This window comes from Lichtheimia ornata (genome assembly GCF_029851405.1).
Source record: "Lichtheimia ornata isolate CBS 291.66 chromosome Unknown scaffold00002, whole genome shotgun sequence".
Lineage (NCBI taxonomy): Eukaryota > Fungi > Mucoromycota > Mucoromycetes > Mucorales > Lichtheimiaceae > Lichtheimia > Lichtheimia ornata.
The window spans coordinates 64721-90825 of record NW_026695322.1 but is presented as its reverse complement, the minus strand read 5'-3'; the positions used below and the strand labels follow the sequence as shown (position 1 = coordinate 90825).

General features: G+C 43.7%; 10 protein-coding genes across 10 annotated transcripts; 5 read left to right on the top strand and 5 right to left on the bottom strand.

The window, feature by feature from the left end:
• Nucleotides 1-5192: 5192 nt before the first annotated feature.
• On the bottom strand, nt 5193-6877 carry O0I10_000516 (uncharacterized protein; the record flags this gene model as incomplete). The annotated part of the gene is made up of 8 exons (XM_058480626.1): nt 5193-5465; nt 5526-5748; nt 5809-5860; nt 5920-6177; nt 6248-6328; nt 6390-6439; nt 6518-6596; nt 6649-6877. 8 exons carry the CDS (start codon nt 6875-6877, stop codon nt 5193-5195), a joined length of 1245 nt encoding a protein of 414 aa, XP_058348190.1.
• A 147-nt stretch (nt 6878-7024) lies between these two features.
• O0I10_000515 (uncharacterized protein) lies at nt 7025-7912 on the top strand (the record flags this gene model as incomplete). Its single annotated transcript, XM_058480625.1, has 2 exons — nt 7025-7157; nt 7230-7912. The coding sequence occupies 2 exons, from the start codon at nt 7025-7027 to the stop codon at nt 7910-7912; spliced, it is 816 nt and encodes a 271-aa protein (XP_058348189.1).
• A 152-nt stretch (nt 7913-8064) lies between these two features.
• On the bottom strand, nt 8065-9064 carry O0I10_000514 (uncharacterized protein; the record flags this gene model as incomplete). Its single annotated transcript, XM_058480624.1, has 2 exons — nt 8065-8420; nt 8485-9064. The coding sequence occupies 2 exons, from the start codon at nt 9062-9064 to the stop codon at nt 8065-8067; spliced, it is 936 nt and encodes a 311-aa protein (XP_058348188.1).
• Nucleotides 9065-9291: 227 nt separating this feature from the next.
• Nucleotides 9292-10843, top strand: O0I10_000513 (uncharacterized protein; the record flags this gene model as incomplete). Its single annotated transcript, XM_058480623.1, has 3 exons — nt 9292-9381; nt 9450-9595; nt 9658-10843. 3 exons carry the CDS (start codon nt 9292-9294, stop codon nt 10841-10843), a joined length of 1422 nt encoding a protein of 473 aa, XP_058348187.1.
• Nucleotides 10844-10930: 87 nt separating this feature from the next.
• Nucleotides 10931-11948, bottom strand: O0I10_000512 (GTP-binding protein ypt2; the record flags this gene model as incomplete). Its single annotated transcript, XM_058480622.1, has 6 exons — nt 10931-11054; nt 11120-11232; nt 11299-11393; nt 11500-11565; nt 11648-11821; nt 11885-11948. 6 exons carry the CDS (start codon nt 11946-11948, stop codon nt 10931-10933), a joined length of 636 nt encoding a protein of 211 aa, XP_058348186.1.
• Nucleotides 11949-12966: 1018 nt separating this feature from the next.
• O0I10_000511 (uncharacterized protein) lies at nt 12967-14797 on the top strand (the record flags this gene model as incomplete). Its single annotated transcript, XM_058480621.1, has 3 exons — nt 12967-13677; nt 13809-14678; nt 14732-14797. 3 exons carry the CDS (start codon nt 12967-12969, stop codon nt 14795-14797), a joined length of 1647 nt encoding a protein of 548 aa, XP_058348185.1.
• Nucleotides 14798-15048: 251 nt separating this feature from the next.
• On the bottom strand, nt 15049-16199 carry O0I10_000510 (uncharacterized protein; the record flags this gene model as incomplete). Its single annotated transcript, XM_058480620.1, has 3 exons — nt 15049-15183; nt 15247-15275; nt 15338-16199. 3 exons carry the CDS (start codon nt 16197-16199, stop codon nt 15049-15051), a joined length of 1026 nt encoding a protein of 341 aa, XP_058348184.1.
• Nucleotides 16200-16776: 577 nt separating this feature from the next.
• On the top strand, nt 16777-17501 carry O0I10_000509 (uncharacterized protein; the record flags this gene model as incomplete). The annotated part of the gene is made up of 3 exons (XM_058480619.1): nt 16777-17045; nt 17117-17232; nt 17287-17501. The coding sequence occupies 3 exons, from the start codon at nt 16777-16779 to the stop codon at nt 17499-17501; spliced, it is 600 nt and encodes a 199-aa protein (XP_058348183.1).
• A 1031-nt stretch (nt 17502-18532) lies between these two features.
• Nucleotides 18533-21722, bottom strand: O0I10_000508 (plasma-membrane proton-efflux P-type ATPase; the record flags this gene model as incomplete). Its single annotated transcript, XM_058480618.1, has 4 exons — nt 18533-20459; nt 20531-20892; nt 20958-21387; nt 21520-21722. 4 exons carry the CDS (start codon nt 21720-21722, stop codon nt 18533-18535), a joined length of 2922 nt encoding a protein of 973 aa, XP_058348182.1.
• Nucleotides 21723-23618: 1896 nt separating this feature from the next.
• On the top strand, nt 23619-23936 carry O0I10_000507 (uncharacterized protein; the record flags this gene model as incomplete). The annotated part of the gene is made up of 2 exons (XM_058480617.1): nt 23619-23840; nt 23916-23936. The coding sequence occupies 2 exons, from the start codon at nt 23619-23621 to the stop codon at nt 23934-23936; spliced, it is 243 nt and encodes an 80-aa protein (XP_058348181.1).
• Nucleotides 23937-26105: the final 2169 nt, after the last annotated feature.

Genomic DNA, 26105 nt, shown 5'->3' with positions numbered 1-26105 from the left:
TCTACAAAGCGAAACCTGTTAATTAACGAACCTTACAGTGAAACAGCAGCAGCACATACTGGATCGGATGGATACAAGGTTACTTACAAGCATCAATGGAATGCTATTGAGAAATACCACAAGGTAAGATGTTCATTATGATGGGATTGGTTGGATTCAAGTGGACTTACCAAACACCATACAGTGGCAGAGCCTCTTTCGGCGATACTATTATTATCACGGCTGCACGTCAAGGATGTCATTGTACTACACTTTCCTGTGGAGCTCTACATGTTGTGCTCGGGGACAGTGCGACTCATGTTGCGGCCTCAGGGATTAAAAATGCATCCTCTGTTCGCACGGCTCCATCGTTTTACGGCTATTGATCTCCTTGCCTTTAGAGAGAAGATGGTATCTCTATTGATGCACTTCATCGCGTCGATCCACAGGAGAGTACCGGTACTATGATGTTCCTTTGGCTGTGCGCTTTTATGATTAGTTTACATCCTGATGGCCTATTTGATTCCCAAGTCTGCGGGTGATGATTGCGTGATTCAGGTATGTAGGACTCTCATGCTTTTTGGATACCTTTGCTGAAACGCCTACCATTATTATTTAGAGGGACCATTGCAGAGAGCTACTTGTCTTTTGGTGCTTTGGAGTTTACAAGATCACAGCTATGATTGCTAAGTATTGTTGGATGAGTTTGGACAATTGTTTATGGTGCATCTTTTATAGTTGAATCATGTCAGCCATGGGGAAGTGTTTATGTCTTTGGTGGTGTCAACCTTTATTGCGTCTCGGGTGGTTGGTTACCAAGCAACGGGCGATTTCTCTGGAGAATGTCAGCCAATGAACGTTTTTATGAGTGGATTGTATCAGCAACTAGCAACAGCATCCATATCGTTGGTTCCACATCAAGCTTTATCCCATCATCTGGTTTCCTCGTTATCGGCAATTCGGTGGGCGTCCTGAAATGAAGTTCTCTTATCGATTGATCACATGAGCAGCAAGGAACAACTTGTATATCTTTGATATCAGCAACCTTTCTATCTCTTGGTGGTTCTGGTTATTGGCGATTCCTTTGATGGATCTCTACAACTATACGTGTCTTATGGATGGATCATGTCATCAACAAGCAATGAGAACCCGCGTTGACATCTTTGGTGTTGCCAAGGTCATTCATGCATCTCCTCAAGGCATTCATCGTCAAGCTGCATTCGATTTCCAATGAAAAACGATTGCCATTCACATCGCTCTTTAGCCATATGTACGTCACTCCGCAGCTAGGATCTGGTTTGGGCTTTTCGATGCACAATGCTTTCTCGATTTGCATGTGGTCTTGGGCAGCAAGGATTGCCTCGTTGTCTATCTTTGTAAGGGCTCTTCGGCATCATGTAAGTATGCTATCTTTGGTGGTATCAATATTACTCAACCTTCTCACTGCATATGCCCATAAAGTATCGTTCCATCGCTTTCAAGCCGAGTACCACCGTAGCGGGCCTTATCAACAAGCGGACGATTGCAAAGAACCGGCTGGATTTGGATATCATCAGGATTGCGTGCATATGACTATCATTGGTAAATGATGATCCGTTCTCTTCTTCAACGCCTGCCAACCTCCTCTTTTATTATAGGATGTGGGCTATTCAGCAAGCTACTTGTCTTCTGGTGCATTGGGATTTTCATACATGAAGCTGGCATTGGTAAATAATGATCCATTCTTTCTTTCAATGCCTACTAACACCCTCTTTCATGTGGGTTATTCAGCGAGCTACTTGTCTTGTTCCCTTTGGATTCTTGATGGATGCAGCTATCATTGGATGTCGACAGGGTTTTATTCATATGGCTTTCATTGGTAAATAGTGGATGACCCGTTTTTTGGCTCTAATCCCAACCAACCCCCTCTTTTATTATAGTTTGTGTGCTATTCAGCAAACTACTTGTATTTTGGTCCTTTGGAATATTCATGGATGCAGCTGTCATTGCAAAATATCGTTCCATGGATTCGGGAAACTGTTTACCGTGCATCCTTCATAGGTGAATCATGTCAGGGTCAAAGAGCAATGTCGACAGCATCCTTCAGTGTCAGCTTGCCTTATTACATCGTTCGATGGTTTTCGTTACTGTACCACCTATTGGACACTTCCTTTTATAAGCATCTGCAGCGGCAAGGCAACAAGTTCTATACCTTTTGGTGTCGCCAAGTTTTATCTCGTCTTATTGTGGTCCTAGTTGTTGACAACCCTTTCAATGGATATCCTGCTACGCATGCCTGTTATCAGTGGATCATATCAGCTACAAGCAAGAAGCAGCAATGAGCAACAGAGCAGACATCTTTAGTGTCAACAACATTTATTTGATCCTCTGGTGTTCTCGTTATTGGCCAATTGATTTCAAGAGCCCTCTTCACCGCACGTATCTTATGGATGTATCACATCAGCAACAAACAACAATGTTACGTGTCCTTTTGGTGCTGTCAAGGTGTATCCATCTCTCATGGCATTCATCATCAAGTATCGCTTGGAGAAACGGCTATCAGGATTGGTCACTGTGTCGGCATCTCTACAGCAAGGAAATGTGTTCTGATTACTGGGTAGCATCAAACATCGTGGATTCTCATATGACACTGGCTAAGTATTGTTACCATTACCTCAAAGATAAATTAGTGATATACAGTTTTATAGGCCCATCATTCCATCAAGCTATAATTTCGCATGCTCTTTGGTGCCATCAAAGTCTCTCCTTACAGTTGTCAATGGCGAATCCTATTGAATTGGAAGTCGAAGATCAACATTTGAATTTGGGTGGGTGTCTCAGAAGCAAGCAAGCGATCTCTATCTTATAGTTGTGGTTGTCAAGGATACCGTTTCCATGGTTTTGGAAATCAGCTACCTGCAAGTCGTCTCTTTATCGATGGATCTTCAGAGCAATGTTTTTATCGGTGCCATGGCGGATCTCATTCCTCAAGTACTTGTATGGATACCTTGGACGTTCTCTTGGCTTCTCGCGTATGCTTTTCATCAAGACCGGATTTATTTGTTGCAGTGCATGATGTGTCTCTCTGATGACGCCTACCCAAGAAGGTCGCTTGATGGCAGCTACTACTGATATGGCGGATGTTTATTTGCTATGGGTAGAACGGGATGGTGCCTTACTCTTTGTGTAAAGCATCGTTGGCAGCTATGATTTACATGCGACAGTGTGGTCAGCCCTATCATGGCCCTATCAATTGCATTTGAGGATTACTGCCTTAGCCGTTGGAAGTTAGACTGTTACTCAGTGGCCTTGTGGTAGATATGGGATCATGTATTGCTTTTCGCTCTTATGGGTCGGCCTCTGTGGGCGTGGAATGCTATCCTTTTATCAGACCGAACATGTTGGCTCGAGCAGCACCTATAGAAGATGCTGTTGTTTACAATGGCAGCCCCCGTTATCCGGCTTGGTGCACCGTAGGGGAGAGGGTGACGGCAAAGCCTTCGCGTGGCCATCCTTGTCAGTACATGGGTTTCCATGGAAGCTAATTTGCCACCTTATTATCATTTATATATTTACACCATGGACACTGCAAGCGACCTATGATAGTAGATGGATGTCATTGTTTGATGATGTCGGATTTAGTCATTTCGTTTATCTCAGAACCTGATTTATGCATGTACAATCAATCACACCAAGGCTTTTTGTGAATGCGCCCCATCAATCTATCAGCTCATCACTCTTCCCTCCTTTTTTATGATCACAGAAATACCCACGCCCACCATGCACATAAAAGATGTTGTCGCCCGTCATTTTACTACCACACATCTCTTTCCTCTATCCTAAATCACTCTTAATGCTGGCACCTTCAAAGTCAAGTCGATGTGAGTACTATGGTTAATGGTCCTCTTTTTGAGCGATCCATGTATTAATGCCATGTTCTTTAGCGTGTCATTGTTTTCCTATTTTCATGGTCATTGTTTTCATTGTGATATTTAGCTCTTTTAATAAGGTAAAATACCTACCATGCCGTTCGATGACGCATATACTCATATACTCTTTTGATGTAGCTATCATCCAAGATGCATCTAGAGCGAACTTGGGTCAATGGCACATTATTTCGAGTTGGCCCAGAGATTTTTGGTGGCGGCTTGCATTGTCATGACATAAAGGGGCCCTTTGGCGTGCCCAAAGCATACTTTCGCCATGAAAACGTCCACCTATCCTCTTGATCTTCAACACTCACACCACTAATATCGGGCATGACAACATTTCACTATTGCCAACTTTGGCTTTTGTTTACTATCATGCAAGTGCTGGGCTGAGAAAGTCGTGCTTATAAATGCCATCACTGCCACGGATGCCAGCTTGATCACACCATTCCACACGTTATCCAAGCTATTGGTGCAAGATGAGAGGTCGTTATTGGAATCAGGATCATGGCGCGATCCAATCATGCAGCGTCTGATATCAATTGTAAAGCGGAATGAAACCGCCCATAACACATTAAAGTTATTATTGGATACGATCTCATCAATCTGTGTATCGGGTATCAGCACATTTGAGCGCATTCTTGATACGGCTGGTCGCCTGCAATACGATTCTCCTGGTGCTCGTATCGAGGCTCGAGAGCAAATAGCCAAGTTGAGGAGAAAATGAATCAGGGTTCCCAGCAAAGATAAGGTGCGGTTCATAAATACAATGAAGAATGTTGACGATATCAAGGAACAATGGCAAACAAAAGGACCAAAAAGGGCAAGACAATTGGAAAAGCAAGTAAATGCCATCATCAGATACGCCAATTCCGAAAGTCTTCGAAACGTATGGCCATGCCGCCACCAGCCAAACTGTTGGTGGACCTCTCCAGATTATTATATTTCCACAACGACCAAAAAAAATCACACAGTGCAAGAAGAGGTGAGCCACGAATACAGGTATGAAGGGGGTTACCAGCTCATCCTTTGTATGCATCAGCTGCTCCATGCAACTGAGTCGCAGGGATCCGCCTACTATGAAGATGATTTGATGGCTGCTAAAGAGGGTTGGATGCATGGACATCATTAGCAAATACTTTCTAGACATCTTGACTCAAAGGAGCTAACGACATTACATGAGCAATGAGAAGATGCTACTGTATTCACATTTGGGAAGCCCTGCTCTTATTGTAGATAATACCTTTATCCTCTATGGACTATATAATACTATATGGAATCAAAATGGCTTCTATATCTTTTGGTTTAATGCTGATGTTGATGCTGTGATGACGAAGGAGGTGGAGGGATGTTGTTGTTGGCGCTGGTATGATTGTTATCTTTCGTCTCAAGGTAGATCATCACTTGTTGGATATCAGGGAAATGGCGTTTGATTGAATCCTGCACAACCTGTTCCAAATGATGGGCCTTGTGCATGGGAAGCTGTCGATCGACCCGCAATACCAGATCCACATGATGAAAAGGTCCTTGCTTTCTGCCACGCACCGAATGAAAATCAAGCAGATCATGTTCCTTTTTCTGAATACCATGTCAGTGTCGTATAGCAGCAAGAACTTGTTGTTCACATAGACAACATACCTTGACCTCTGAAATTGCCTGGTTGATATCCATGATTGTTTCATGACCAATGCCCTTATCCATAAGTTCACGTAATGACGACATGAGGATACCGTTGCCACTTTTGATGATCATTGCCGACACAATCAAACCGCCAATAGGATCGAGGACCGGTATACCAGCATAGCTACCCACAATGGCTACGAGAGATACAATACTCGAATATGCATCCGCTCGGTGGTGCCTTGAAAGTATCCGGTGAGTCTTTTTGCCACCACTATTAAAATAGCACAAGAGAACTTACCAGGCATTTGCAACCAATACATCGCTTCTTTCCTCCTTGGCGACCTTGATTGCTAAGGAAAGCCCACCCTTCAGTATGATTGTATACGAGAATAAAATCCCTGATACTTACTTGCTCTGTATAATCCTTCCTTGATAATGACACTGGCAAGTGCAAACCATGCAGCATTTGGATCGAGTACATCTCCACGGTGATGATGATGGTGGAAAAATCCGCTGCTGCTTTCTTGAGTAGCGACAGCAGCTGCTTCTTGTACCGTAGCAGGATTGATAGCAGCAAGGAGCAAATCAAAAGAGTGAATACCAATACCAGCACCACCTGCAAGCAGAAATCCAGCCACTGCTAAGGAACCCATTGTCTCAAATTTGCCTAAGATGTGCGAGGCGAGATTATCAGATCTACTACTCCCAGCCCAAATCATATGATGACGAAGACTTACCATATCCGTAAGGGTAAAGTGCATCTGGTGGCTTTCGTGACATTTTGAATGTGTACAAGGTTGTAAAGTCGCTCATTAGATCTATTTGACAATGAAATGGATGAGAACAATGCGTCATTGGGAGGAGTGAAAGATAGCTTACCGCTGAGCGAATGGGTTGCATCGGCCAATAAGGATGCCGAGTTGCACATCCTATAGACAAAGAACATGTTAGAAAAGGGGAACCTATGACTGATAACATCCAGGGTACCGTGAATATATATAGCTCACCATCCAGCGATGCCCTTGGATACCGTCAAGCCAACGTTGGCAAATAACCCGGCAAGTGTGATACGCATTCCTCGTTTGCCTGCAAGCTGTTTTAGTGATACGCCCTTATCATACGGTAGACAATAACCTACTCGATTGCTGTAAAGTACTAGCAAGATCAGCATGCACATGACCCTCTTCTCCGTGGTGGTGGTGATGCGTGCCATGGGCTCGGATAAGGTTTAATCGATGGTGTGAAGGCGACAAAGGCGAGAACGTTGTGTGGACCGAAATGGAAGGTCGAATGGTTGTATTTACGCGAGAAGAAAGCAAGCATGGTGACAACCGTGTTCGTTGCCCGAGTTGTTGCCAGTGTCGCATTGGCTGAAAGGGTGTAATTGTTGTGAGGAAAGAGGAGGTGTCGGTGAAAAGGGACACACTTTTATACCAGCATGAGTGCCGAACTTCCGCGAGACAGCCTTTCTTGGTTTCACCATATCACCTTGACACACAATACAATACACGTGTATGCTCGCTGAATGTGTTGAAAAGATTACAACTTGGTGGCGCGATCCAGCCAACTACAACATGGCATTGATGGCCTACAAATCTATGCCGCCTCTAATCGCGCCGCTTCTCTTTTGGATTGACGCTCCTTATGGTACACTACACTCATAGTTACCACCTGCTGCTGCTTTGTGCTTTCATGCATTAAATATTGGTGTTACTCTAGGTCGTTTTGCAGGAAAGCTTATTGTGGATTGGAACCTACCTGGCAAACTTACGTGGTGTTTGATGGAAGTCCTATCTCCAGTGGCGTATGCCGTATCCATGACAACCATTGGCAGCTGGAGTCAATCCTCCTCAAGTCAAAAGTTACTTACGGGCCTATGGATGGCACATTACACCAATCGAGCTATTATACACCCTTATCGCGCACCCTCCATGGCTCCTATCAACGTTATCACCATGCTAGCTTCCGTTGTATTCAACTTTTTGAATGGATACACCAATGGCATGTGGAATGCACGTAATACTTTTGATATTGCTACTCCTCGTGTCATGTTGGGCGTTGCTTTATGGCTCACTGGATTATCCATCAACATTTATCATGACTCTGTGCTCTTTAATCTTCGACGACAACGACGACAACAATCCTCTTCTTCCAATCAGCAACGCTACTTTATCCCTTATGATGGTCTCTTTAAGCTTGTCAGCTGTCCCAATTATCTAGGCGAGATGATTGAATGGACCGGCTATGCTATTATCGCTTGGCCCAGCGCTCCTGCTAATGTATTTGCTCTTGCCACTGTTGCCAATCTCGGACCTCGTGCTGTACGAACCCACGCATGGTATAAGCAAAAGTTCACCGATTATCCCCGCACTAGAAAAGCTCTTATCCCCTTTCTATTCTAATAGTATGAACACTTATCAGATATCAATGACGTCTTTTTCTTGTATTGTTAAGTTTATTCGCATAAAATGATAACCCCACAATTGAATGCAATATCGATTGGTAATGATGACATGCTAGAGCTACTTTTTTTTTATTTCTATGTACTTAATGCTCATGATTCCTTCCTGCTACGTTCCAATTCCAACCTCTTTTCCTCCTTCTTTTCCAGCTTTCTCTTGACCTTGTAATAGTGATTCCAAAGATCTTTGGCGGCACGTGAACTTTTGAGTTCTTGCTTGACGCGTTTCATATCGTGATTGTATTTGTTGGCCAAATTGTAAACTTGCAATTCTTCTTCCTCGGTCCAAGGTGAACGATCCGTGGTTTTGCTCAACATGTAGTGATAGTGCTGTGAAATGTGTCGTGGTGTGCGTTCACTTTTTATGGCGGCTTTGACGGCAGCAAAGTTCTCCCCATGTTTTGCGACGGCTTCAAGAATAGCCCTATCTTCATCGGGTGTGTAACGCCCTATTTATGCAAGTGATGGGTGAGTATCTTTGTTCATCCCCAATGAATGATCCTTGTTTTTTACCTTTCTTCAAGCTTCGATCCTGTTGCCACTTCCATCGTTCCAGGCACTGACGAGCAGTACGAGACTGAACACCTTGAGCCACCGCTTCCCAATCGCTTGTACCATACTTTGCAACAAGTTGGTCCAGTTTTTCAATCTCTGGTTCACTCCACTTTCCATGTCGAATAGCTGGATCGATAGAATGGCGCCAAGTAAGCTGTAGCTGAACAATAGGTCGTGGTCGTGGCATTTTCTCGCGCAACTTGTCCCAATCAATGGTACTCTCACTCGTGTGGCCTTTTGTAAGTTGCCGTAACCGTTCTCGTTCTTCATCCGTCCATGGTCCATGATACGACGTCTTGTCGGTCAACATTTTGTAACGATTGGCGAGAACAGCACCAGGTCGATCAGGGAAATAGACCTTTTGAAGGTATGTCCAACGTTTTCCTTCGCTTTCAACTAGCTCAAGAAGCTTTTGACTCTCTTCATCGGTCCATACTCGACGCGTGCGCGCAATTGAAAGAGTTGAATTGAATCGAAAGGCTGAAGATGATAGAGCAAGTCGAAATGGGTTGAGGGCAAGTCGAAAATTAGACAACATGGGTTGTTTTGAGGTGGTAGAAGCACAAGGACGCGATAGGAAACACACCCAAAGTTACAAATAAATTATCCGACTCAGCTGCTGCTGAAGGCATTGTTCTCTATTTCACATCTTGTGCTCAATGGTATGATGGTCACATGGATGTCAATAAGATAGTTTCTCCCCCTTTGTTTCTCATTCTCATCGATTCCCTTCTTTTCTCTCTTTCTCTTCTTTAACCTCTTTCCATGTCATTCAATATCCTTGATTTGCCTGATGAAATACAAATAAGATTCCTATCGTTTCTACCTCCACTCGATTTATTATACATGACAGCTGTATGTTGGATATCGTATTCCACCATGATGATGTATTTGTGTATTGATGGCTTGGTGTTCCCCAATAGGTATGTCAAAAATGGAAACGATTGGCCATGGAAGGAACGCTATGGACAAGGATCGATGCAACAGAATACTATCGTTTTATTCCTGCAAATCAGTTGATTAGGCTTGGGATAGCTGGTGGTAAATTCCTGCGAGTAGCCAATTTCAGGTGCATATACATCTTCCTATCTCTCTACCATCCCTTTCACCCTTCTGACATTTTATCGGCAGAGGTTGTATTCAGCTGACAGGGCACGGGTTACGTACTTTATCCGAGCATTGTCCCAACGTTCATGTTTTGGTCCTCAAGGATTGTCGTGGTTTATCAACACACAGCATTGCCTGCTTTTTACAAGCGGCTCCTCATATTCGTACGCTTGATCTATCAGGACTTGACACTGTACGCAATAGTACATTACAACATGTTGGACAACATTTATCGAAGCTTGAGACGCTCAACATTGCATGGTGTCGTAATATATCAGGATCAGGAGTACAAGCGATTGCTCAGGGATGTAAGCATTTGAAGACGTTACGAGTGGATGGTTGCCAGCAGCTTGATACAAGCACGATGGATGTTTTGGGCAAGGAATGCAATCAACTCTCACGACTTGGGCTCAATGCATGTACCAGTCTCACGGATGATGCCTTGTTATCATTGCTACAACATCGTCCGCCGCTTACACATTTGGATCTATCGGGTTGTGCTCGGCTGTCGGATACGACGTTACGTCATTTAGCGTTGCAATGCTTTCATCTGACACATCTTCAACTCGCTAGCTGTGTGCTCTTCACCGATCAAGGCTTTTGTTTTTTGGCTCCTCGTTTACGTACCTTGGTCCATTTGGATTTGGAAGATCTGCAACAGATTACGGGTACCACCGTCAAGACATTAGCAAATCATCAACCTTCGCTTGCTCGGCTTTGTCTATCCAATTGTGCACAAATTGCCGATGACGCCATTCTTCATCTCATTGTACATGGTCTTTGTCGTCACACTCTTGATCATCTCGAGCTCGATAATTGTGTCATTACGGATGATACCCTTAACTCAATTGCATCTTATTTACACAAAGGCAACAACACCAAAACAGCAGCACCACGCACGTTAAACATTGACGTACTCGATTGTGCAAATATTACAGAAAAGGGAATACGCAAAGCGTTATCCAAAGCAGGTCCCAGACTTTCTATCAAGAGCTTTTATTCATGGAAGTGGGAAGAAGAGGAAGAAGATGATGGCATTGCATTGACATTGAATGAACAACCAAGGCTATCTCGACGCATGAGAGGCATAGATGGTGGAATGATAACAGATCCAATGATGGCAGCAAGACAACGGCCAGGACGACGTGCCACTACTACTTCTACTAGAAGACATACGACAGCAGGTCAACATCAATGTATAATTTTGTAATTTGGTAATGATAAAGTATTGTCAATAATCGAACAAGGTCGTGTGTGAGTGTGAGTGGAGATGGGTGATGACGATGACGACGATGATTTATTGGCAACAAGAACCGGACGAGGAGCTACTCTTTGCAGGAGTGGTTGTATCCAATCTAACCTCTTCTCTCTGACGTGTCTGTTGTGGTTGCTGAGTGTCGATCAATCGCTTTTTAATGTCCCTTTTTTACATATGCATGAGTAAAAGGAGAGAGAGACTTGGTCATATGTGTGTTATGCATCCTACCTTGCAAGATCAAAAAATGCCTCTTCTACACCAATATTGGCCTTGGCACTTGTTTCCATGAATCGAATCCCTAGTTCTTCAGCCAATGCTTGACCTTGCTCTGTAGTGATTGCCTACAAAATATGATAGAAGAAAAAAGTTAAATGAATGAATGGCTTTTCATCCCCAAGTCAACTTACTCTTTTATCTTCCATATCACACTTGTTTCCAATGAGAATCTTGTTAACACCTTCACTTGCATGTTGTTCAATGTTGGAGAACCAGTTTCGGACATCTAGTCTCGGTGCGTGAATATTTTGCATAGGAAATAGAACGCGCGTGTGTGTGTATGCGTGTGTGTGCGTTTGTGTGTGAGAAAGAGAAATAGGATCCCAACTTACTGGAGAATGACCTTTCATCTGTCACATCATATACAAGAAGAATACCCATAGCACCACGATAATAAGCTGGTGATAAATATATATAAACATGTCAATCATACATGGATCCATCATCATGATCATGCTCCCTTTTCTTTTTTTGCCATACCGGTGGTGATAGTACGAAAGCGTTCTTGACCAGCTGTATCCCAAATTTGCAACTTGATGCGTTTGCCGTCGAGTTCAATGGTGCGAATCTTGAAGTCAATGCCAATGGTTGTAATGAAGGATGGCGTGAATGAGTCGTCGGAAAAGCGAAGCAACAAGCAGCTTTTCCCGACACCTTGCAAGAGGACACGGCATTAGGAACGGCTATTACAACAAGAGAAAGAATAGAGAAATGTACCCGAGTCTCCAATCAGCAATAGTTTGATTAGGTAGTCATATGAAGCGCTCTTGGCAGTGGCCATATTGTATCGTCTTTTGGGAAGAAGGAAAACCGGAAAACCAGTGGCAGCAGTTATCTCGCTAGCTCGCTTGCGGGATATGAAATCCACTCCTCCCCAGCATCCACCCCTTTTCAACCCACCACCACCAACCAACCAACCAACCAACCAACCAACCAACCAAGCCCAAGTGGTAAAAGTAATAATAATAGTTGGTATCCCATCCATTATTGTATCATCAAAATAGAGCAATAACAATGGACTTTGTCACATAAATTCATCATCATGTTATCCATTCAACATCCATATAGCTGCTTAGGATAAGGTTAAAGCTTCTTAATGAGCAATATCACTACATGTCTCAGCGGTAGGATGTGTGTGCATCTAGGCAGTCCCTTGCATACAATTCTCATAAAGGCAAGCAAGTAATCAATCACCCTCCACTGCCGGAAGCTGAAGTGGGTATGGCTGAGATTGCCTTGAAAAAAGTTCTTGTTATTGTCTTGTTGCCATGTCACGGTTGCCCTATACTTCCATCACAAGGCATCATAGTCGGATGTTGACTTTTTGCATAAAAGCCAACAACCGATGCATCGTCACCATAACAACCCCCCCAAAGCAAGCTTTAGCTAGAGTATTTGCATTATTGATATACATGTTGCACAAGGTACAACACACGCTGTAAGGGTTAATAGTTTGTAACTGATACTTCTTTTTTTATCTCAAATCTCGACCCTCCACCCTTTGAACAACCACAACAAAGAGCCAACATGCATGTGCAGTCATAGTATTAAAAGAGAATGAAAGGCAATCATGGTATGAATGAATGGACGATGAGATTAAAAGATCGTTTTATGAATACGTTGTACACTGTGTGGGCACAAAATGAAATATCGGAGCGTCAGCTGTTTCTCGAGTATTCAAGGATTCTGTTGTCTTTTGGTCGTGACACTACTTGTTCTACACCTCTTCCACTCCTTTTATATTTCTTCCTCGTCCTTTTCCTGCACACTTTTTCGCACTGAATGGAGTTGATGGTGCCATGTTTTCCTTGAAATCCAACCCGCAGAAAAAGACCTTGCTGATCTTGTTGACGGTCGTCTCGCTTGTCATGATTGGGGTGCAACTTGTACGATATCAATACGACGGCATTCCACTTCCTACCAGCATGTGGTCTTCAGACGATGATGCTTCTCCTCAACCTCCACAACAAAAAGACCAAGACCAAGACGACGCACTGCATCCATACGACTTTTCGCATAATCAGACACACGACCATTCGCACGATGAAAAGTACTTGACGTATCTCCCTTATTCTCGCTTCTCCAATCAACGAAGTACGCTTCTCAACGCTGCCCTGTTGGCCAAGTATCTCAATCGAACGTTGGTTGTTCCTCCCATGTTTCTCGGTAGTGCCAATGGATGGTCACCTGCTCCCGAGCTCTATCAAGTATTAGCCAACATGACCGATGATGCTTTCCAAGATCGATGCTTTGATCAAGATGAGAATGCTCGTATTGAGGATATTGTTATGGCGGATGATGGTGAACGAGTTGTATTCGGTTGCTACAATTTCACAACGTATGCTATGGTGCCATGGAGTTGGGCGACTGATCTTCATCGACTCACTCGCAGCGAAGAGGAAGGAGGTCTCGGAATCAACATCTTGGAGCGTTCGGATATGAAGCTTACCAAGTTGCAGCATGATCTCGGATTGCCCGATGATGAAATGTACTTGATGCAGGATTCTACGGTAAGGAGTAGTAATATGGGTTTAGTGTGTGCAGACAACATGGGGATCGGCATCGTCGACACTAGAGCGTGAAAAAGGAGAAGCAATGCATCTAATTGACAGATAATGAATGGTTATTTTTATATATACAGAGATACCAATGGCACATTTACGATCATTCTGTCAGCGACGAACGCAATCTACGCTATCGATACGAGATTTCTCTCAAGGAACTTGACAATATTCAGCATCGTCTTTTGCACTTTTATGGCATCTTTGGTTATGATCGATTGATGTTGCATGATGAATACAGCGAGGAATATCGATTACGCATTGAGCAATCACTTATTTTTCGACATCCAGCTATTGGTGAAGCATCCTCCATTATTCTTGAGCAGCTCTTAAACGGCGTGGATAAAGAGACCAGTGATTTGGTGCCACTTGATCCCATCCAGGCTCAAGAAAAGCAGGAACAAGAGAAAGAGCTACCACGATTTGTGGCTGCCCATGTACGAGCGGGTGATGGCGTTTTCCTCAAGAAGCTCAAAGATCGTGTACCTGAATTCGTGCACCAGATTTGGGATATCATGACCGGCAACGAAACGTCCACGGATGATCTTATTGGTGCTTCCAACAGAATCAATGCAACTCTTCCAGCCCATCCTCGACAACGACCTTTGTATCCATTACCAAAAGCACCTTATGAACAACGCAAAGCATTGAGCAATCTTGGTTTATCAGAACGGCTCCAAGAATGTGCTAGACGCAAATTGATGGTCTTGTATGTCGCTACCGATGCACCCGATCCACGCTCCAACAAAGAACTCAAGCCTATTATCGACGCATTTCCATGCACCTTTTTCATGAGCGATTTTCCTCCTAATTGGCGTGATCCCGTGGTGCGTGTACGGTCCCCATTGGATCCACATAAAGATCTCACTCAACATTTGATCATGTTTGTCGATGCTACCATATGCGCTTGGGCTGAACGCTTTATTGGCACACGCACTTCTACCTTTTCGGTAAGTTTGTTTGCACTATTTGTGGATAATGAAATGCTAACATCCAAGTATAGAATTACATTAAACAATATCGACATGCCATTGTCGACGAAATCATTGAACATCAAGGCTTTGCATAACATTATTCTTGTCGTAGATTCTATTAGTTTTTTTTCTCATACCCCCCATTTTGTATATATGTAGGGCTTTTTAGATTTCCACACAACACACACTCTCACTCACCACCATTCCTCCTTTTCATATTTGCAATCAAGAAAACGATACATTCTATACACATATTAATCTATTCTGCTCATGGAGTCATGGTGTATTATATTAAATGATGTTGTAACAAGTAAAAAGGAGGGTAACAAAGGGTAGAGTAGCTGTTCTAAATGCATGTGGGATTGATGCCTTGGGTCCAGATGTACGTGCCAAAGATTAGAAACATAAAGATTTGACCCACGACAACAGAAGTTGTTCCATAAATGTAAGATTGATATAACGGCAAGCTGGTCAATTCGACCTGGGTGATCATGCAAAGATTAGTCCCAAGTATCCTAGTAGCATACGTGCTTTGTGTACTTACCACGAACGTTGACACCGTTGAAAGGCATCCTATGTAGTAAATGTCAGCATCCATCCTCCTTTTTCTGGGTGAACAACTTCATACAACATACCACAAAATCCATCTGCCAGACCCAAGAGGACTTGACACCCGATCGATGATATATAGACACCATTGCCAGCCAATGATAGAATAGCCAGGGTGAGGGTTCCAATCATGTTAGCAGCGAATGTGCCGTACATAAAGTTGACGTATTTGGTGTTGATGAATGAGAGATACCAACGGAGTAAGGCACCCACGGGACTGAATACACATGCAAATGCCAAAGCACGTTGTTGAGTAGCGAGTGCTGCTGCTATAATGACACCTATCCATGATAGGATACCGAATGCAATGACCAACCAATCCGTTTTCCGGAAGCTTTCCTTTTCCTGCCAAGGTGCCAAAGGACGTCGAATCAATTTGAAAGGAGGAGGTTCAAAAGGTAAAAGAATACGACCCACGTGTCTTCCAAAAATCAAACCATTGAGAGACATGGCGAGTGTCACGAGGAGTTGGGAGATGGCGGCAAGAATGTTGTATCCTGTGTAGTGATTTGCTTGTGTGTAGTTTGCAAAGCCTTCAAAGATATCACGCTGCCATGACGAAAAGGTGGTAATTGATCCACACAAGCCTGTTGATAGGCCGACTTGCAATGGTGGATATACGTATTGGAACCATCCTTTCTTTTGTACTGCAATGCCCATAATAAAACATCCGATCCACTGTGCATACACCAATCCAAACACAGGCGCTCCTTCGTACGTTTCCAGACGCAACAAACCGATCCGGATCAAGGTACCAAGAATCGACATGGGGATAATAATACCAATGTAGGCCAGCCGATTCTCGACCACCACCACTGAATTGGTTGTTTCAGGCGTCACTTGTTGTGTTTCCGGCATCTTGTCAGTGTTGGATTGCTGTGAAGCCATTCCAGAACAACAGGGGCAATCCTTTTCCCTTCAAAATAGCTCGTTTTCATCTACAAAATCGGTGCATGAATTACCCGATATTGGTATAGTTCCCTTGCCAGTATGTACATGTAGTAGATAAGCAATGACCAATAAATGGGTCCTTGATGCCAATAGTTTATCGATTGGAGATGAGTTTGATAGATGTATCTCACGCTGTCATATGACATGTGTGATGTAGCGAGGTGATGCTGCATGTTCAAGGTTATTAGAGGAGCAATGATTGTTGTGTATCTTGTTACATTGTTTGGAAACACAAAGAAAGGTGATCGTTCAAATAAAATAGCTACTTGGCTATGAAACAATGAAACGCAAACCCACTTTCTACACGCGTGCATGAAAAAATGGCATGTCCTGAACACGTGTGCTATTGAATTTACTCAAATACGAATGATAGACTCATTAACTTTATTGATCAAGTAGAGTATGTGACATGAGCAATAAGGTAGATAAAAGATACAGCGGGGATCCAGCCAAATCCTAGATAAGGGTGCTTCTGATATCGGGAGGGATGGCATTTCTTTCTCCAACTTTACACATGAGCAAGCCCGACCCACTCGATCAGTTTACCATTCGCGAAGCCAACGACAGCGATCTCCAAGTCATTACCGATCTCTACAATGAGCGCATTCTCAACTCCACCTCGCTCTTTGTCTTTGAAACTCTTACGCTCCAAAACAGAAAAGAGTGGCTCGACAACTGCCGACGTGAGGGTTATGCTGTGATCGTAGCAGAGGATAAGGAAACCAAGGAGACAGCAGCATTTGCCAACTTTAGCAGTTTTCGTGATAAGCCTGCATACAACTTGTAAGATTGTGGGATGAGCTATTGGGGATGAAGTAGTAGGGTGAGTGGCTCATGCTAGTCATTGTCATTAGGAGTGCTGAAATCTCGGTATATATCCATCCTAATTATCATCGCCGTGGTCTCGGACGTCTGCTTGTCAAAGAGATGAATCGGATCGGCAAACAAATGCAATTCCGCGCTATCTATGGTAAACCTTTTCATGTTACGATCGATCCATGTTTCTGATCAAAATTCAACATAGCCGTCATCACATCTGAAAACACACCATCCATTCAACTATTCAAGTCATTGGATTATCGCCATGTGGGTACATTCAAGGATGTCGGCTACAAGTTTGGCAAATGGTTGGATGTGGACTTTTGGGAATTGATCATCGAGGAGACGCAGGGTCCTGGTGAAGGTGTTGTCCCACATTTCAAGCCTTTCCCTTGGGGTGCATATACCTTTGGTCAATAGATTCATTATATAGATACAATGTTTCATCCCCATGCTCATGTATAAAAACTTCTGAAACAGCTTCGTCGATGTATTACTTTTGTTCTAAATAGGAGTTACTAGGGAGGGGGAATACATGATTACTCTGATCTATACCAATCCTTGCAAAGCACACTAACACAAATGCTATCTTGAATGGGTTTTTCTAATCCATTTGCCACCGTATCGCATGAACCCTATAATGCTTGAATCCATATCCCATGCCTGCATGACCAATCATGATGTGGGCGTGTCAATGTTTGTGTTTGGTACTCGTTTCTTCAATATCTTCCTTATGGCCTTGCGCTCTCGCGCCAGAAGTCGATCCTTCCACTTTTTTCTTGGTATTCCCTTTGGCGGCTTTCTCTTTTCATGTACTTGCTACTGTACCAGGCCCTTATATTCTTTCTGCGACCACTGATAATCTTTGGGATATACAAGTATTTGATACTATTGGCATGTATTTTTGTCACCTACAAAGGTGTCTCAATTTTCCCATCAGTCTAGGCATCCTTTTGATATACCCCAAAGGTTCATCAAGGACCACAGCCAAATGTCACTAGACAGCAATGTGCACTTCAAGTGGTAAAGCAATAAAGTGAGCTATATAGGTGGATGCATGAGTACCTCATTTTGGGGATCACATAAAGGACTACCCTTGAGACTTACCAAAGGTCATTCATCATGATATGCATACAAGTAGAAAGAAAGAAAGGGCGTATGATAGTGTTGGCGACAACAGCTTTCTTACATGTGAGTGGGCGTGGGAGCTGTTGTCATGATGGATCGAACTGATAAAGTGGTCAACCATCTCAGAGTGATGGACAATCAACAGCTGATAAATCTACCTGCCACTTGAAAGGTGATTACAGGTGACATAAATATGTCCCAAAAGCATGACTGACGACATTATAAAAGAGAACTTTTGAGAGGATGATGAAGGATCAGCAAATAGAAAGAGATTGTATATAGAGGAGAGCATCTTTAATAATATCTACTATAAGAACATACAACTAGTTGTTGACGCTAGAGCCAAGCACTTGAGCAGCTTGACTAGCTTGAGCTGAAGAGAATCGACGCATTTCCTTCTTATCCATGCTAATCTTCTTGCCGAGGAGACGCTTGCCAAAGTTGCGAGGCTGCTCAAGAGACTTGAGGGACTTTGTACGGTTGGCATAGTAACGACCAGAGGAAGTTGCGGAGGCAGCAGAGTTACGACGTGATTGCATGGGAACCTTGTTTTCAGCAAGCGTGTTCTTGGGGGTGAAAAGCTTTTGCATGGTGAATTTGCAAAAGTCCATAGGGATGAACCAGATAATGTTCCAAATCCACACAATACCAGCCCAATCCCAACCACAGCCACGCATGTAAGTGAAGCCCCAGTTGGCGTAGACGGCAATGAACGTGGCAACAAGCTGAGCAATCACAAAGGCACACATGAGGTAGACTGATGGACGTTCAAGGAAGAACCAGGTACGAGAACGAGTGATGAAAATCAAGGCTTGTGAGATGGTGGAGACTTGCAAGTAGATGATCGAGTGGTAAATATGGTCATTGACGTCCTCAGGAAGCTCGACACCAAACTTGTCGTGGAAGAAAGTGGTACCAAACATGACCTTGGCGAATACAAGAGTTGAAGCAGCTTGATAAAGACCATAGACGACAGCATAGGTGAAGATCTCACGCAAATTCCATTGGTCGGGATAAGGTGATGGTTTGACACGATCAGTCGAAATGGTCATAATGGTACCATCATTGAGGACAGCCACAATCAATACAGGGAAAGGAGGGAAGTCATGCTCAAAGGCAAAGCAAAGAATAGCGAAACCGACAACAACACGAATGGTGATAGAGCATGCATAAATGGCGTAGTTACGCATACGTTGGAAAATTTGACGCGAACCAATGATGGCAGTAACAATAACGGATAAACCTGGTTCGGTCAATACAATATCAGCAGCTGAGCGTGCAGCATCGGATGCATCGGCAACGGCAACACCAACATTGGCTTTGGAAAGTGCAGGAGCATCGTTTACACCATCACCGGTCATGGCTGTCATGTGACCCATGGCTTGCAATCGTTCAACAATCTCGTACTTGTGTTCAGGATACACACCAGCAAAGCCATCCGCTTGGAGCACCATATCATCGATGCTTGTATAACCAGAACCAGGAGGAGGGCCATCCTTAAGAGCCTTGGATAAAAACATGTTGTCACCCATACCAAGACGACGACCGGTTTCCTTGCCAATAGCGAGTTGATCACCCGTAATCATCTTGACTTGGACACCAAGAGCAATGGAGCGATCAATCGTTTCCTTAGTATCCGAACGAGGAGGATCATAGATGGGAAGCAAACCAACAAGGCGGAAACCTTTGCCTTCACCTTCAACGTCACCAGAGGGAACTTCATCCACTGCAACAGCCAAAGCACGAAGGCCACGACGAGCAAATTCATCGACATCATCATTGAGAGCCTTGATTTGTTCCTCGGTCTTGTCACGGGTGCAAAGATCCAAAATGGTATGGGACATACCCTTGGTCACACGAAGAACAGCACCATCCTCATGTCGCTTGTAGGTGATTTCAGTACGCTTGACAACAGGATTGAATGGCTTGAACTCGAGCTCTTCAATACCTTGACGTGCAAGGGAAGGATCGGGAAGCGAGTTGACAATACAGAAATCAATGGCATCTTGGTTCTCGGTACGGGAAGCAAAGGCTGAGAGTTGGATAATCTCATCACCATTGAATTCGGCATAGGTCTTGATCGTGGGCTTGTCGACAATCAGCTTGTTCAAGGTCAATGTACCAGTCTTATCGGAACAAAGAATGGTGACGGCGGCCATTTCTTCAATTGCAGTGATACGCGTGACAATAGCCTTGTGCTCAGCCAATTGCTTGGCACCAATAGCAAGAGTAACAGACAACACCGTAGGCCTGAAAAGAAAGATGATGGTTAGCATATATAATAAAAGGATGATGGGTGATGATGATATGAAGATACTTACATGGCAATAGGAATACCACCAATGAGCAACACGAGCAAGTTGTCGATACCACGACGATAGCTGTAACGGAAAGCAGCATACATGACAAGGATCTCGATAACGACAAAGATACCAATGGACACAAGGCAAAAGTTACCGATCTTGGCAAGGATAGTTTGCAAGTGGCCAATGTCATCTCCAGCATCACCCACCAACTTGGCAGCACGACCAAAGAACGTATTGAGACCAGTGCCAATGACAATAGCTTCGGCCTCGCCTTGCTTAACGGTAGATCCGGAGAAGATTTCATCACCAGCTTCCTTGCCAACGGGAAGAGATTCACCAGTGAGAGCAGCTTGATCGATAGAGACTTGGCCGTGGGCCTAATCATGAATACAAAGGTAAGCATCCAATACATGCCTAAAAACACACAAGCACAAGTACGTACCGACAAAAGACGACCATCTGCAGGAATCACATCACCAAGCTTGATGCTAATGATATCACCAGGAACAAGTTCAGCAGCCTCCATAGTGCGCCATTCGCCATCGCGTTTCACCTTGCATTCAGGGGCGAGGGACTCCATCAAGGCCTTGACAGCATTACCAGCTTGGCGTTCTTCATAGAAACCAATCAACGAATTGGCGAGTAGCAGCAAGACGATACCAATGAAATCGGGATAGTCTGGAGGTCTGTTTTCACCGTTGGCGAGTGCAATGGAGACAATGGCAGCGGCTTCCATGACCCACGAAAGAGGATTCCACATGAACCCCAAGAATTGGAGGAAGGCATTCTGTTCCTTTTGTTCAAGCTTGTTGGGACCAAACTTTTCAATGCGTTGGGCGGCTTCTTCAGAGGTTAAACCTTGCGATTGAGTGCTGGTATAGAAACAAAGGAGGAGGTGGAGAAGAAGAGCGGGGTATGCAAAGTGAGCCAAAAGGTTAAATCATGCATTTACGTGGTTGGTAGAAACGTTTACTACTACCCCACTTGAGATCGACAATACATACTGCAAGATTTGCAACACCTCTTCAAGCTCCATGGTAGACAAATCATACTTGTCCTTATCATACAACTCCTCGACCGTGAGCGTCTTCAAGTTGCCGTCTACCACTTGTTGTTGTTGTTGGGTGGTGGTCGTCTTGGTTTCAACTGTCGTGGTGACCACTTCAGTATCGGTAATGACCTCCACAGTCTCTGTTTTCTCGGCCATGATCTACTGCTTCGAATAGAAAGGAAAAAAGAGAACTAGAGGAGAGATGGAAAGGAAAGAAGGAAACGGTTCTACAAATGTAGTTGAAAGGGGGGCGATAATAAACTTTAGCGGGAAAATATAAAAAAAGAATGGAACGGGTGTGTGGGTTACAATGAATGAAACGAAAGAAAAGAGATTCGATACATGATAGGGATGATGCGAGCTTAAATACACTCTACGTTGTCGAGTTTGATAATCATCGTCGGTCTAAAGGTACGTATGGGCGTCTGGAAGACAAGCGACGTATGCACAACGCACCCAGCATGCTCAAGGTGCACGCACTTGCCATCAAGAGGTAAAGGAGCACGTTCACCTAAGGTGGCTGTGCGACAAGATGTACGTCAGGTTAGCCCTTTTCGAGCCTCACTACCTCCAAAATTGTACATTTAGTCGGTTGACGATCTGCAAGCAAAGATATGGTTCGTTGATAATTTGTCAATGATCAGCTCCTCGCACTCACACAAGCTTTATCTCATTACATTCTCTTGTGCCACGTATCAACCTTGATCCCTTTATTGTACAAGGCATCCTCTTCTTTTGTCTACCAAGGGGGGGGGGGTTATGGGTTCATTGTTTATGGGGTGTCATTGTTCTTGCCAAGGAAAAAAGAGATTTGATCCGCATTCATAACAATGCCACACGTAAAAGGTTGATTCAGTTTCATATGGGCGTGTGCAACAATAATATCAGAGATAAAGGATTCCAGCCATGTGCATCAATTTGTTTTGCAGCAAGCCCAAAATTAATTGCTCAGATTATAATGATCATCTCGCTCTCATCAAGATAGACAACCATCCACGTTCAACATGAATGAGTGATAAAGAATGTAAGCATTTCCCCAGGGGCTGCTGTTGCTGCTGCTGGGAGTGAAAGTAGACTTGGCTGGGGCGCTGCAGCCACTTGGTGCAGGTTTCCCTTTTATGCGTGAGCGGTAATAGTCTTTATGGTATAGCATGGAATCTTTTCAGATATAGGGAGACGGTCATTATAATCCAGGGACAAGACGAAAAGGCATCCAAACCCATACGTAAACGAAAAAGTGTATCGGGTCGGAAAAAAAACAATGATCGCCAAATGGAGAAATAACGCTGCTGCTGCTGCTGATGCTGGCTGCTGCACCACAAGCTTATATGCAATCTCTTGGGATCGCTTGACTATGCGACAAAGTAGCCACCCAGTTGGGTCTCAAATTGGTACATGGCCTAACCGTTGCACCGATGTATTATGTTAACCCTTCATGAGACGCTTGATCTCTACTTGTCTCTTTCACTTTTTCCAAAACAAACATCACCATGACAACATGCACCACTCACATGTGTGTATCCTAGCAACAACATGTTGTTTGTTTGGGATGCAAAAGATCATCATCATTAACCTTTTTTGCATTCTTGATGAGAACAAATAGATAGCAAGTACAGCTGTGAGATAGAGGATACAATGGCTTCGGGATGGTGTATGCCCTATTTGTCGATGTATAATTGCTATGTATCCGTATACAGCAAAACACCTTGGAAAGCGGCGTCATATTTGTGTAAACGGGATATACCAGATAGGCATCAGCATTATCGCGTGGCGTATAGTGAGCGCGGCGGCACCAAGGAATGTGGGGTGCAAGCCCACACACTCTCTTTCCCCGTCACTTTTTACGTACCATGATAATCTCTATCGCAAGACATCCTCTATTTAGAAGTCCGTGGGTGGGCATGGCATGAGCAGCATTGGATCCTCCCTCCCTTTTGGATTCAAATATAAAAGCGACATCTCATTTTTTTTCTTTCGATCTCTTTTTCTTTTTCTGATACCCATCTCTTTTATCTTTTTACTTTTCTCATTACCCTCGTGAAATCACATAATATGCAAGGATCAGCAGCAGCAGTACGAGCTTTTGGCCGTGTGGCAGTGCGCACTTATACATCCCAAGCTCCCAAGGCAACTGTCATTTCAGCCAACAATGAAACATTGCAATATCTGGATCGCCTCAAGGATTCTGAGATTGAGTTCCAGAGCAAGGGCGAGTATGTGAGCAATGATTTTTGGAAGACTGAGCCTGGCAAATACAGACAAAAGTCAATCGACGTAAGTTTTCCATTCCTTCGCATTGTAATCCACCGTGAGAAAACGTAAACTTATGCTCCATTCATCAATTACCAGATTAGCCACCAGGGTAAATGAAGGTGAAAGACCACGTTGCTTTTAGCTCATCATGTATCTATCTCCATAACGCACTCTCTCACACACTCACACACACATCCCATCCTTCTTTCTCGTTCTCATTTTTTCCCATTGCGATCATTATCTTGTATCTATGTATAGTTTTTCTTTTTCTTTTCTGCCAAATACATGTCTTTTTCTTTTTTTTTCCATGCACACCCATAAAGGATCGCGCCATCCGATAATCATCTGATGTGAGAAAAAGAGCGGGAAGATACAAAGCACATGGGTTTCAGCAGCAATGTATGGATTTCACAAAACAAATTGATGTGTGTTATGTGCCTTCCGAGTATTGACACCTGAAAGGGCGTGTTAAACATATGAGAATCATTGGCTGCTTGAATTGGGAATGAGGTGGGGAGTGGACAGCTGACATTGGTTTTATTCTGAATCTTGACCTTATTACTCATCACATGCCGGGCTCAATACATTGGTGACGGATCGGATAGACGAGCTTCCCTTTTGAGGATACCTTCCCATGGTGTGATCCCGTACCCTTTGTTTTCGTCGGCATGACACCTTTCGATCATGAGTAACATGATAGAAAATCAATCCAATGGGCCGTCCTTTTTACCGTTTGTTTGTCATCACTTGTTATTCCCCCATCCCCTTATACCCAACCACAGTCATTCAACAACCTATGCCGTATATAGTACACCTTTCTTTATTCTCCTGCACCCCTTTGATGCAATATTTGTAATCCAATCATCACCAGACTTTCACTGCACGTTGGGGTGGTGGGTGGTTGATCCATGTACGCTTTATTGTTATGCATTGCATATGTGTGTGTGTGATGGAAGTGGGTTGAAAACTTTAAAACCTGTCAAGCTGTAAATGTAAAAGGGGCAAGTCCAAGCATGGATCGGAAGAAGAACCGGGACACAAGCTGATAAGAGTTGCCACGCAACCAACTATGCAGGATCAAGTGCCACGTCTGAAAATGGCGGGTATCGGTGGGAGAAAAAAAGAACATACTATTGCAGAAAAAAATCTTTTCTATGTGGCCTTCATACCATTCAAGTTTAACCGTCATGGATCCCCCATTCTCACGCCAATGAGTGTTCACTAGGCAAGGTTAATCGTCTTTTATTGTAGTATTACATGGTGCTCATGGTGGTCATTGTCCCCCTTCCAATGGGTGTCATTCGACAAGTTTCTTTTCTCGGGACGTATTTGTAACAGGTGATATGGGTTCGTTCTCTATCAAAGTGCACGTTTGAGGAAAAGAGCTCGGGATCAAATTACTCGTAGGTTGCTGGGTATATCCAGGAAAATGTACCTTGTATTGCGAAAACGCTATATTCCTGAGTAACAAATAGGAACCCCGTAATTTACAAGCTCAACCCGTCAGCATTGTGCCGCATAACTTTTCATTGTAGTCTTTCAAGAGCGATTAGATAACGCCTCCTCCTTCTCTATAAAGTATATCAATTTATAAAATCATCTCCTTCCAATCGGATCCGGAAGCATCAATGTCGTTGCACAGTAGTTGACAATCTTATCCATCATCTGTCACTTGTACTCCACCTTTGGTACTATGGCTACTACATCATCAGCATCATCACCGTCATCATCATGCAGATGGCTGGGACATTTACCCATGGATTCTCGTATATTTAGTATGGCTCAATACCCAAACTCCCATGTAATTCATCATACCAAATATGCTCCTTGATCATGAGAATGCATATAGTGCAATAAAGATTGTTCCTCTTCAGGGTACCATTCTATAGCCAGATGATCCTGTATCACGTGGATGGTACACAATATCCGTATTTGAGACTCTCTTGAAGAAAATGGATCCTTGGGGTATTGAGCATCCAAAAGGATGAGATGCGTGAGAATATCAAAGTTTCAAGCACACACACAACAGGCTGCTGCGTTCTTGATGTTATGAAAAGCGTTTGCTAGGGTATTGTGCGCTTGTATGGTGTTTCAACTTTTCGCAACGTTGCGCGATTATTGCACGGACCAAGGGACTATTTCGCCGAAACTGGGATAATGTATCGTAGCCCTTGCATCACGAAACCTTATCGCCGGAACAAGAGGTGGAAAATTTATGAGTTCTTTCAAATTGCCGTAATCAGCACAGCTCGCTGTCAGAGGTCATGTGATTGTTTTGGAGATAAA